Genomic DNA, 12,259 nt, shown 5'->3' on the forward strand with positions numbered 1-12,259 from the left:
ACCAACCTAAATGTCCATAATCAGATGACTGGATAAGGAAAATGTGGTATATATACACAATGGAATATTACTCAGCTATAAAAAGAATGAAATACTGCCATTCACAGCAACATGGATGAACTTAGAGAAAATCATATTAAGTGAAATAAGCCAGGCACAGAAAAAGGAATACTGTATGTTCTCACCCATAAGTGGGAGCTAAAATAATAAATATATAAACAAAAGAAAGAAAGATACAACATTCACAATAACATTGAACTTTCAAAAAAGACAACTGAGGTTTCAAAAGGAGGGAAAGGAGGGGAAAGGGAAGAATGGGTAAAGAGCCATGAATAGCAATGATAGGGTATATTATTAAATATAATAATTATTTTGATGTGAGCATCACACATTGCACACGAGTATTGATGTTCAACTCTGTACCCCACAGATATGTACAATCAACTTTGTTACAATAAAAAAAAGAAAAAAAGAATAAGAAAGAAAAATTTCAAGGTATAATCATATTGGACCTGCATTCCTGCATGGTGTTGGGGAAAATTAAAACATAGATTAAAAATGTTAAAATAAGTTTTTGTAATTTTCTGGAAGTCTGTATGTAGGGAAGAAATAAAGTGGGGAAGAAGGAAGTTCCTTACCAGCCAAAAGCTAGTGACCACCACACCCAAGTTTCTTGACACATCAACATTGGATATTTTCTTTTACGAACAGTTACAACCTTAAATCTCCATGTGGTCAGAAGGAGAAGAGAGAATTCTGAGATACTCTGGTAAGGAGGGGTGTCTCACTCACTCAGCAAACATGTTGTGAAATCAGGGGAGGTGAGACCTAGCAGTCATCAATTTGTCACTTTTAAGGACATTTGAGTGGGATCATGTTGTTTGCCTGTAAAATATCAGGGATCTGTACTTCTTTGTGTGATATTTTAATTCTCTCCTCTAACTGCAGTGTATGTGGCCTAAAGAAATGGTGACAGTCTTCACAAATGGTGACAATTGGTGAGGACAATGTGGCAGCTGCTCCTTTTAGACTGGCATGCACTCTTCAGCCTTCCACAGTCCCTACCTGGCCCACAGCCCTCATATACATCCTTGCCTTGCCCCCGTAAGCATCTGAGTTTTCCACCCCTGCCTTAAAAGTTACAAAAAAGAAATATGACAAGATTCCAACGCTCTTCAGATTTCATATCTTGCTGCAAAAATTTGACATGGAAGCTTGAGGTATTAACTAGCAAAATTAGGTGATACGTGATTAAGTGTCAAGTGAGAGGCATGGAAAATTAGTTCTACAGGAGGGAGAGAGGGAGATCCCTGTGGGCTGGTATGGTCCAAAAAGTTTTCATGGAAGACGTGATACACACTATCCATGGAAGGCTGGGCTGGGGATTACAGCAGAGGAAACCCCAGCTAGAAAGAAGAGGAGGCATAAAGTAATGGAGACTGGGCTGGGCAAGAAGGGGTAAGAGGACATCAAATCTATCAGACCCAACTATCTGGAAGAACAGAGGGGGAAAACTTGGAATGCCCCTGAGGCCAGATGGCAGAAGGTCTTGACAGTATGACCAAAGTCACCTGAAGGCAGAGAGAGAGAATGTGAATGCCATGTACCAAGCCTAGCTACCCTCGTTCATGGTTGTATTTCCAACACTGAGTCCCATGGCCAGATATTAATAGTGTTGAATGACTTTAACGGCAGCTAACGTTTTTGAGCACTTTCTACACATAGGCTGTGTACAAGTGTTGACACAGTTAAGCCCCATGGAAGTTCTTTCAGGTTAAGTTATTCTACTATGATGCTCAGTTTACAGGTGAGGAAGCAGAATCAAAGAGTTTAAGTAACTTGCACAAAGTTACACAACTACTTAATAAGTGGTAGAAGTATGTTTTGAGCCCCGGGATACTATCTGAATCGAGAGCCCGCTCTTTTAACCACTATAATAGACGACTAAGGCAGGAGGCTGGAGTTGAATTCACACGCCACCCTTACTAGCCACAGTAGCACTAGTAGTTGGATTGGGAACTTAAGCTCACTGTTTTGGAGGATGCCTGTTACATGGTAGGTTTTCAAGCATTAATTGAATGAAGTTGAATTCAATTAGTTTCATCAACCAGAAAATGGGGCTAGTAAACCCGGCCCTTCTGGCCTTGCAAAATTTGTACAAAGCTTTGAAAATAATTCAACACGCATATGTGGGTAGCTATTCACTTTTTCAGTGAAGTGTATAACATAATAAACTATTCTTTATAAGGATTATTGGATGAACTTTGTTCAGCTCTACCATACAGCTGCACTTGACTTATCTCGGACAATATGCTGACTCTATCCTTGGATTTGTTTTTCTCTGCTCTGAAACTACCTGCAGGTGTGTGAGAAAGGTTGTCGTATTGGTAATGACATTGGTCTGTTGTTGATGCTTTTGCCAGTACAGAACCAGGGTTTTCTCTCAAGCTCATCTCAGCCTTACATGGCTGTTACAGAACATAAATGTGACATGTCCTTTTAAAATATAAATCTTGGATTAGGGACAATCTAAGGTCTTGGCGCCTTCTCTTTCTTTAGAAGTCTGCGCCTTTGCCATCTTCCCGCTACCAGCAGATCTGTGAATGCTTCTGCCCTGAAATAGCTTTATTCATCTCACTAAAACCAAAGCTATTGCTTGAATTTTCTGAGAGCCAAAAAAACACAAGCTTAAAGTTAGGTCCGTAATACATCCAAGCAATTTTTAATAGACTCAGCAGAAGGTTGGAGCTAAAAGAAGCCTCAGACATCATCTGATCCACCTCTCCTTATTTTACTGAAAAAGAAACTGAGGTCCAGAGAGGTTTAAAGCCTTGCCTAGGCCACCCAGCCATCTGTATGTATGGGACCTGTGCATTGCCTTGGGTGTCTAGGAGGAAAGTCAGTTCACACAGAGGCATTTCTAAGAGGAAGCTTCATCTCAGTCTCAACAGATAGGGGCATATTCTAAAACTTATGAGTGTTGCACTTCTTGCTTTCTGTCTTTGTTATTTTTCGGAGTGACTTAACAAGTCACTCAAACTCTTCAAGACTCAGCTCTTGCCATCTATAGAATAGGGATAAAGATATCTACATTATGTTATACATAATAATTTTGAAAAAATATTTCAATGTAAAAGTATTTAATATAATTGCAAAGTTAATTCTGTAGCTGGCCCAGTGCAGCACATGCAGGAACTCCTTCACTAATACTTGCTTATTGGTTAAATATTATAATAGAATCATGGTAAATCAGATTCCTCCACCGTCCAATATAAAAAGAGGTTATTTTTCATTGCAGGGTGATTTCTTTGCTCCTGCTTGCTTGGTTTCCAACAGCCCTGTCCATTTCCATGTTTTATTGTTTAAAGTTCAGTTATTTGCAGAATTGTTCATAAGCCAAGGCTCACTGTGTCCTCCAAATTCTCTGCAAATCCACTTCATTTTCTCAGCGAAATTAAAACCTGACTTCCAGTTGTTTAGCGGCCCAGTGGACCTATTTGATATCTTTGGGGTATTTAAGGCTAGTTAAGGTCAGGAAGTATGAGAGGGGAAGGGAACAAAGTAAGTGAGAGCCAAGCCCTGAGGCCTCTTGGCCCCTTCTCTTCTGGGCCCTCCCCCCAACTCTGACTTGTATTTAGCTACGTGGTGCCCCAGAGCTTCAGTCCTACCACCTCCCCAGCCCCTAAACCTGTGTCCACTCGCTATGAGAATGAGATCTCCCTTGCCTGGTCTAGACCCGGTGGTTTCCTTCTCTCTTGCCCCCGCCTTTCATGATAACTCTAATGTTACTTCCTTATTGTTTTATTGATGGGAGACCTGCAGCTCTCTTTCTTCAAGATGGGTTTTTGACTGTCATTTTCAAAGCTGTGGGAAGAACTGAATCTTCCACTCCAAAAGCAGCCCGAGTTGCTCTCACAAATGCTGATCATTCCTTTGGGCCTGAGACCTTGTTCTCAGTTGTCTGCACAGGGAGGCAGTAGAGCAACGTGGCTGCAAAGCAGGGACTCTGGATTCAGGCCACCAACCTCCACCACTGCCTAACCTTGTGAATTTAAGCAAGTTACTTAAATTCTCTGCAAATTGGGGATAATAATACCACCTTTTTTACAGGCTTATAACATATTTTAACTGAAGTGGTCCTTGTGAAGCACTCACCCCAGCATTTGTTTAACACTTAACAACTGTAAACCATTGTGATGATGATGATGACGATTATTATCACTGTTGAGGATGCCAAAGTATCTAAAAGTGTCTTTTTTTTTTTTGAACAAAAGACAATCTTTTTCCCCTTAGAGGAATAAAATATCTACTTGTCAGTGTATATGCCAGTGGAAGAATTTAATATTCCATCAATTATAGAAGCTAAAATACAATTTATTATCAATCAGATGCTTCATGCATGGAATTATTGAGCCCAAAATGTCAACTGAGTTCCAGATGTATGAGAAGAACCTTGAAAAGAATCTGGAGAGACCCAGCTCTAACTTTAGATTCACCTGGAGAAAGTCCATCCACAAAATACCATGCTGACTGTACCTCAGTCCAGTAATTGGGAAGGTCCTGCAGACACCACACCGAACAAGGTGAGCTGATAATCGGTAGCAGGTTTGGAGCCACAGGAGGATGGGAGGCTCGGACTGCACCCAAGATGGAAATTTCTCTTCTTTGATTGCTGGGCTCAACACCTGAAAAACAATGGCAGACTAAGATTTGTTTTTAGGCATGACTTTGTATTTTCACCTTCTTTTCTGGCTCTATTTCTGTCAGCTCTGCAGAAGTTTATCATATGAAAGAAAAGTCAGAGGCGAGTCTACCTTCTATATTCGGTTGTCTGGGATGCTGTGTGGAATAATAACAGGTCTGTAATTTACATCTGTCAGCAAACTCTTCAAGCGTGCCTGTCCCCAACTCCAGGGACATTTGCACGGCACTCACCCCTTGGAAACAGCTACGTGTAGCACTTTCCACAGAGCACAAACCACCACTCTCCCTCACAATGATTGGGATCTGCAAGAGACAACCTCATGTCAGCTGTTAGAAAATAAAGAAATATGTGGCCACCAGAGTCAGCCTGCCTCAGTGACGATGCTCAGAGCCATGGGATCCCAAGTATTTGGTATCTGAGACCAGATGAACTGTCTCCACCCAAGCAAACACGAAATGTGTGGGTTTTCTGCAGAGTTCGAACTGAGACAATAAAGAACAAGTGGGAAGAAGAGAAGGGAGGAGGATAAGGAAGAAAGTCTGGCAAGGGGTCCAGAAAGGGGCTGCTTCCGTTGTTTCGCTTCTCATGATCCCAAAATATTCTTACCTTCCTTTGCCTGGGTTTACCTGTGAAGTGCAGGTCACAATGATACTGTACTAAAGTTTAGAGTGGTTTTAAGGAAAACCGTTTCAAATGCTTTCCCATCATCTCATTTTAACCAATGTCAATCTCTGAGGTAGGGCAGTAATCATCTTTGTTTAAAGCAAGGGGTGAAAGGAAATGACGAGTATGTCAAAGAGATATCTGCTCCCCCATGTTTATTGCAGCTTTATTCACAATAGCCAAGTTATAGAAACAACCCGACTGTGCATTGACGGATGAATGGATAAGATCTGGTGGATATACGTACGTACATATGCACACATATGCACACATACATGCACACAATGGAATACTGTTCGGCCTTAAATAAGAAGGACATCATGTCATTTTCTATGACATGAATGAACCTGGTAGACAATATGTTAAGTGAAATAAGCCAGACACAGAAAGACAAATACCGTATGGTCTCATTTATATGTGGAGTTTAAAAGAGTTGAACTCATAAAAACAGAGTACAATAGTGGTTGGCAGGGGGTGGGGAAAATGGGAAGGTGTGGGTCAAATGTTATACACTTTCAGCTATAAGATGAGTAAGTTCTGGAGATCTAACATAGGCATGGTTGCAATAGTTCATAATATCATGTTGTTTACTTGAAATTTGATATGAGAGCAGATTTTAAGCGTCCTCACCGCGCTCACACACAACATGGTAACTGTGGGTGCTGATGAGTGTGTTAATTAATTTGACTGTGTTAATCACTACACAATGTATATGTATGTCAAATCATTACATTGTACACTTTAAATAGATACAATTTTTATTTGTCATCGGAATATTTTTTAAAAACAAATAAAGCAAGGAGTGATTGAAATTTGATATTTTTGCTCAAGATCAGAAAAGCAAGTGAGCCGTAGAATTGGGGTCTCACTCCAGGACTCCCTGCTGTTTGTTGAGGGTTTTCACAAAGCTCTGTCCCACCCGACCTTACGAATACCCCAATGGCTCGGTCTATACTACCTCACACAGTGGCTTCCCTCTTTCATCCACAGTCACCATAAGGAATTTATTTTTAATTTTTTGCAGCTGCCTGATACAGGAACCATAAGGAGTTTAAGGGACTAAGAACCCCCAGTAACTGCCAAGTTGGCCACGGACTTGGCTCTGACATTACCTGTCACCTCCACTTAGTCCCACTTGGTCATGGGTCCTAATGTCACGTCTGATGTCTTTTACAGCACAGGCTGTCAGCAGGCATTGCCTGCAAGCTCAGAAGTAATCTCAAAGACCCCCCCCCACCTGCTGAGTCTGTCAACTCAAATAAACATTCCTCTAATCAGGAAAGTGGCACTTAGAACCTCTTTGCTGACAATTAGCCAGGCAGAAGTCAACAAACATTTGCGTAATAGCACCAAGATGGCTTGTACTTTAAATTGATAATAACCCGTCACCAGTTGAAGTAAACAGCTACTCCCTATGTTATATGGCCTTTGTCAGAAAAAATAACTCATTACCCATCTTTTGGCCTGTGAGTGCTGATAAACTAACGAGACCACTTATTTAGACTGTGCTGCTGATTCAACATTTGCTCTCCTCTGGTGTCCTTCAGCCCTGGGAAAGGAGTTTCACTTCATCTGTAGAACAAGGGAGGTGAATAACATGGGACTGACTCACTAGCTCTGTGATTCTGAACACCAGTGAAAAGAAAATTCACTTCTGTAGTGGGTTTTAAACTACATTTTTGCATTTAAGTGAGCGCATAAAAATTTTGTGGATTAATTGCCCATTTGACTAATTTCTTGCAGGTGTTCTATGGAAGAATTAAACGTGGCTAAATGGCATGCTGGCACCAGCGGAATGCCACTTGAAGAGATAATTAGGATACTTAGGGGAGGATTTGAATCACATGGCGAGGCCTGACATTTTCTATGGGAGTCAACCTCTGAGTCCATAATGGAAGTCAATGGGATGATAACTTGCTATGCAAATCTCTACCTTCCTAGCAGTTTCTCAGGAGCATACAAATGTATGGGGGGAGGGTAAATGGGACTGTGGGTTGGGGGGTTGTGCTGCATGAGTTGCCATTCCAGCAGTTCATTGACCCCAGTTGAAACTGGAATAAGGGCAGATTTTTAGGGTCTCTCGGACTGGGTGCTGGCCTGGAGTCAGGCAGAGAGCACAAGGAATTCTACAAAAAGAAAATGCCCCTCAGTCCATCTCCTTTCATCACATCCACTTTCTAAACACACTAGTCTAACCAATCTGATTGCATAAACGGATGGACATTTTCCCACCAGCTTGAGTCCTGAGATGTGAGATTGTTGGGGAAGAGCCTCTGCTATGGGCTCTCTGAGACATGCCTGAGAGACAGCAGAAATCTGGTGATGGTATCTGAGTAGAATCTGAAAAAGAACAGGTTGGAACCAACTAGAACAGTTTGGAAGTATCTATGCCTATTTTAACCTTATAAATTTAAAAAAACCTTTCCATTTAAGAAATGCAAACATCTTAAATATTGTTTGGAATTCAAGTTAAATATTAATTATTGTGATTAATATGAACATAAAGTATTATTATTAAGACTATTAACTCAAAACTAAATTTGAGCTTTAGACGCCTCCATACGAGTGCTATGTAACAAACTGCAACCTAACTTAGTAAGTAAACAGACTGAAAACCTAATTTAGGAACTTTCCTTTATAAGAAATAAATGAGTCTCAGCCAGTCACAATAGCCAAGCTTCAGTCAGTGGCAGAGAGCAAACCATTCAAATGAGTTTCCATTAAGGCAAATGCTGAGCTTTAACCAGTCAAGCTATCTCTGTACTTCCCTTCTGTTTTCTGTATGTCACTTCCCTTTCTCTGGCTATAAATATAACCTGCACATGTGGTGGTGAAGAGCATTCTGAACCATTTTTGATCCAGACTGCTGCCTGATTCTAGAACTGCAAATAAAAGCCAACTAGATCTGCAAAACTAGATTTGTTGTAATTTTGTCTTTTAACAGGACCAAATCGAAGCATGGATAATTTCGGGTAGGTTTTTCCAAACCATACCTCCTTTCTCAAAGATTTTAATAATCTTCCTCCTTGCCCTCCCCTTCCCCATCACGCCTATCCCAGTTTCTGAATCCTTGGTCCAGACCCAGGAGAAAAATGACAGAAAGTTACTATGGCTTTCCAGTGTAGAAAACCTAGTTCGGGGATCTTACAGGGGCTGCAAGGTCAGAGACATCCTTCAAACAAGAGTAAAGGTATAGTGGGACAACAACCACTTCCATACAAGACAATCTGGAGCCTGCTTAATCCATCTGCAGAAGTTTTTGCTTGGTTACATCATTTCAACTTTTAAGAAACAAGCAAAGGAGCATGCCCAGGGTCCTGAGGCCAGGGACCATGGGCCACCCTGCCCCTGCCCACAACCAGGAAAGCAACAGAGCACATCTGGGGTCCTGAGGCAGGGGCCATGGGCCACTGCCCCCACCAGCAAGAACATCTCAGAATGCATTTATTAGCCACGTGTGTTTCTTTGGGGTGTGTGACTTGTCTGCTCATGTCCTTCACCAAATTTCTAAGATTTTTCTAATTAATTTTTTAGGGTTCTTTATGCATTAAAGATGTTAGTCTTTGCATGTTAAATTTGCTCCTTATCAATTGGAAAAAAAAAATTAAGAAACATTTACTATAAGGAGATTAGAATCCTTTATCTGGAAAGGATAAAAACAATATAAAATTTGCAGATTCTTAAAACATAGGAAAGGATGGAAATCATAACGATTTGAGTATTCAGCCTTGCATTTCATCTATGCATTCCATGAAGCATTTGTTGAAGGCCTTTTAGTATCAGGCACCATTCAAGGCACTGGAGGTATCAACATGAGTGAGAGACAATTCCTGCTCTTGAGAAACAGTCTAGTGGGGAAGCATGTAGAATAATGCGACAAGTGCTGTAACAAAGTTGCACATAGGGAGTTAAAGAAGCTTTGAGCGAGGAGGTGACTAATATTTGAATGATCTTGAAAGATTAAGAATGTTTGTCAGGTGAAAAGCTGGGCAATGGTGTTGTATGTAGATGGAACTGAGGAAATGAGGCATAGAGAAGTTGGTGCTTGTCAGGCACAGTAAGGATAGGAAGGATTTTGATATGCAGGAGTAAAAAGGGTATAAGGAGGGTATGGTAAAATTAAACACTTTGGAATAAGCAAAAGAGTCTACTGGATATCTTTTCCATGGTGATTATTGTAACCTATAGAGGTATCACTGCCTTTGACTAGGCTATTTTACAACTCTACCGAGATTAACATTAATTTGTAGCAGACTGATAGCGACCCAAATAATTCTTGTCTTTAGATATGTAAGTGTATTCTGTGCTGGGGGAGGAACAATCCTCCCCTTCCTCCAAAAGCCAGTTTTACATCCACCTATTAAAGAAATTCTCTTTAATATTCCTAATCTATCAGTTTATCTGTTCTTTGTTTTGTTCCTTTCAACTGTTTGTAACATCTTGCAGGTGCCTTCCTTTAATTAATAAATTAAGTAAGTGTTTTGATACATGTTCCCTTTATATTCATATGAGAATCATGATTTTACTTCTTTTTAAAAAGAGAAGCAAAGCAAGACATACAGATGGTCAACAGACACATAAAAAATGCTCAGCATCACTCAGCATCAGGGAAATACAAATTAAAACCACATTGAGATATTATCTCACCCCAGTTAGACTGGTTATTATCAAAAAGACAGAGATATCAAATTCTGGTGAGGATGCAGAGAAAGGGGCACCCTCCTACACAATTGGTGGGATTGTAATTTGGTGCAGTCATTATGGAAAACAGTATGGAGATTCCTCAAACAACTGCAGATAGAACTGCCATATGATCCAACAATTCCACTGTTGGGTATATACCCAAAGGAATGGAAATCATCATGTTGAAGGGATACCTGCACTCCCATGTTTATCACAGTTCTACTTACAATAGCCAAGAGTTGGAACCAACATAAATGTCCATAATTGGACAACTGGATAAGGAAAATGTGATATATATTCAACGGAATACTACTCTGCCATGAAAACGAATGAAATCTTGTCATTTGCAGCAACATGGATGAACTTAGAGAAAATTATGTTAAGAGAAATAAGCCAGGCACAGAAAGAGAAACACCACATGTCCTCACTCATAAGTGGGAGCTAAACAATGACAACAACAAAACCAAATAAAAAAAGAAAGATACAACAGTCACAATGATACACTGAACTTTCAAAAAGAGAGAACAGAACTGAGTTACCAGAGGTGGTAAAGGGGGAGGAAATGGGGGAGGGGCAGTGAGGGAGGAATTGGTAAAGGGCCATGAAAAACCATTACATTGCATAACGTTGAATATTCTAATTATCCTATTTGAGCATTACATATTGCACACAGGTATTGATACTCAACTGTGTACCCCACAGATATGTACAATCAACTATGTTTCAATTAAAACAAACAAACAAACAAAAAAACAAGAAAGAGAAGGATTGGGTTAAATCATGGAAGCTTTGCTTGTGAAACTAAAGAATTTAGGCTTTATCCTACAGACACGAATGGCTAATAAAGAATTTTAGGCATGGGTATGAGTTTTGTATTTTGGAAAAGTCACTGGCTGCAGTGTGGAAGAAGAGTTAGAGGGGGGAAACTTGAGCTGGAGAAACCAGTTAGGGCACAGTTACAATAGATCAGACTAAAGTTAATGGGGGCCTATAGTCCGATAATAGCAGTGGCTATAAAGGGGAGAGGTTGCATGGAGAGCTATATAAAGGTACACTTGATGCTGTAAAAATCAATTTCTTTGACAATATATATGGCTAATACAACTGAAATAAATTTGGAATTCTTAAGAATTAGGAATTTACCTGCTGTAGATCTGTTAGTAGGTTTTCAAAACCTTTTGAGTCATGCATGCTCCAGAGTCATAATCTCTTCTGTTATTTTCTGCATAGAGCTGAAAAAGAGCTAGACATGTAAGGGGGAAAAGAAATCCTTAAACTGAATACTTGTAATGTATCTTTGAAGAGTATATGCTTTGAATTAACAGTTTCTTGTGGATATGAAAGGAAAGGGAAGAGAAGTTATATTCTTGATTAGTTGCTTTCTATTTTGAAGGCCTCCCAAACTAGATAATTGGATAATTCATGAAAACCCATTCAGATTTCAACCCTTTGATAATTCAGCCCATCAATAATGAAGATCATGAGGTTGGTAAATGGCAATGTGTGAGTCATCCTGGTCTTTAAAGGAATAGTAAATACTGGTGTGTGGATAATCCTTAAACAAATAAATATCAAGGACAACCAAGAAATAAATAATTAGAAAGCACAGATCTTGAAAAATTCCAAATTCTCCAAATCTTAAACATATTTATTCAATAAACAAGCAAGTCATGCTGAGTACATGCTGAAAAACAAGAGCCATTCTGACAGAGATGTAAGAGTGGGTGGAAAAGATAACAGGTAAGGGATTTGGGAATTACTGCACTTGGGGACACTCAAGCCCTACACATGTTACTTCTGTATTTTGTAAGAGGGCTGTCCCCTGAGAGGGAAAACTAGGGCAGCAGCAGCAGGTGCAAGCTTGAGAAAACCCACTCCTGTGCTGCATGGCAACAAAACGAAGAAACAAGATTGAGAAGGGCAGGGTTATTCTTGGTGTAGTGGTTTATAAAAACCATGACCATTAATGGATGTTTCTATTATAGTATTATAAGTTATAGCTTTTCATGGTCTCTTTTCCTATATCTAAAATTTGGCAGAACAGAACCCTGAATTAAAATATTTCACCATTCATTCATTTGTTCATTTATTCATTCAACAAATATTTACTGGATGCCTCTTCTGTGCTAAGCCCTGTTCCAGGCACTGGGATGCAGGGGTACACCCTGTCTTCATGGAGCAGGCAATCTCACTTCCCCAGGACTCAGC

At 40.0% G+C, this 12,259-nt stretch overlaps 1 protein-coding gene across 1 annotated transcript in view; it reads right to left on the reverse strand.

Annotated features, from left to right (window-relative positions):
* Nucleotides 1-12,259, reverse strand: part of DYTN (dystrotelin) — a 61,014-nt gene that overhangs the window by 37,767 nt on the left and 10,988 nt on the right. Inside the window, 6 exon segments of the mRNA XM_063086341.1 lie at nt 4,537-4,685; nt 4,936-5,007; nt 11,195-11,217; nt 11,220-11,294; nt 11,847-11,883; nt 11,885-11,933. Coding sequence (XP_062942411.1) covers nt 4,537-4,685; nt 4,936-5,007; nt 11,195-11,217; nt 11,220-11,294; nt 11,847-11,883; nt 11,885-11,933 — 405 coding nt within the window.

Source organism: Cynocephalus volans, chromosome 1, assembly GCF_027409185.1.
Source record: "Cynocephalus volans isolate mCynVol1 chromosome 1, mCynVol1.pri, whole genome shotgun sequence".
Classification (NCBI taxonomy): Eukaryota; Metazoa; Chordata; class Mammalia; order Dermoptera; family Cynocephalidae; genus Cynocephalus; species Cynocephalus volans.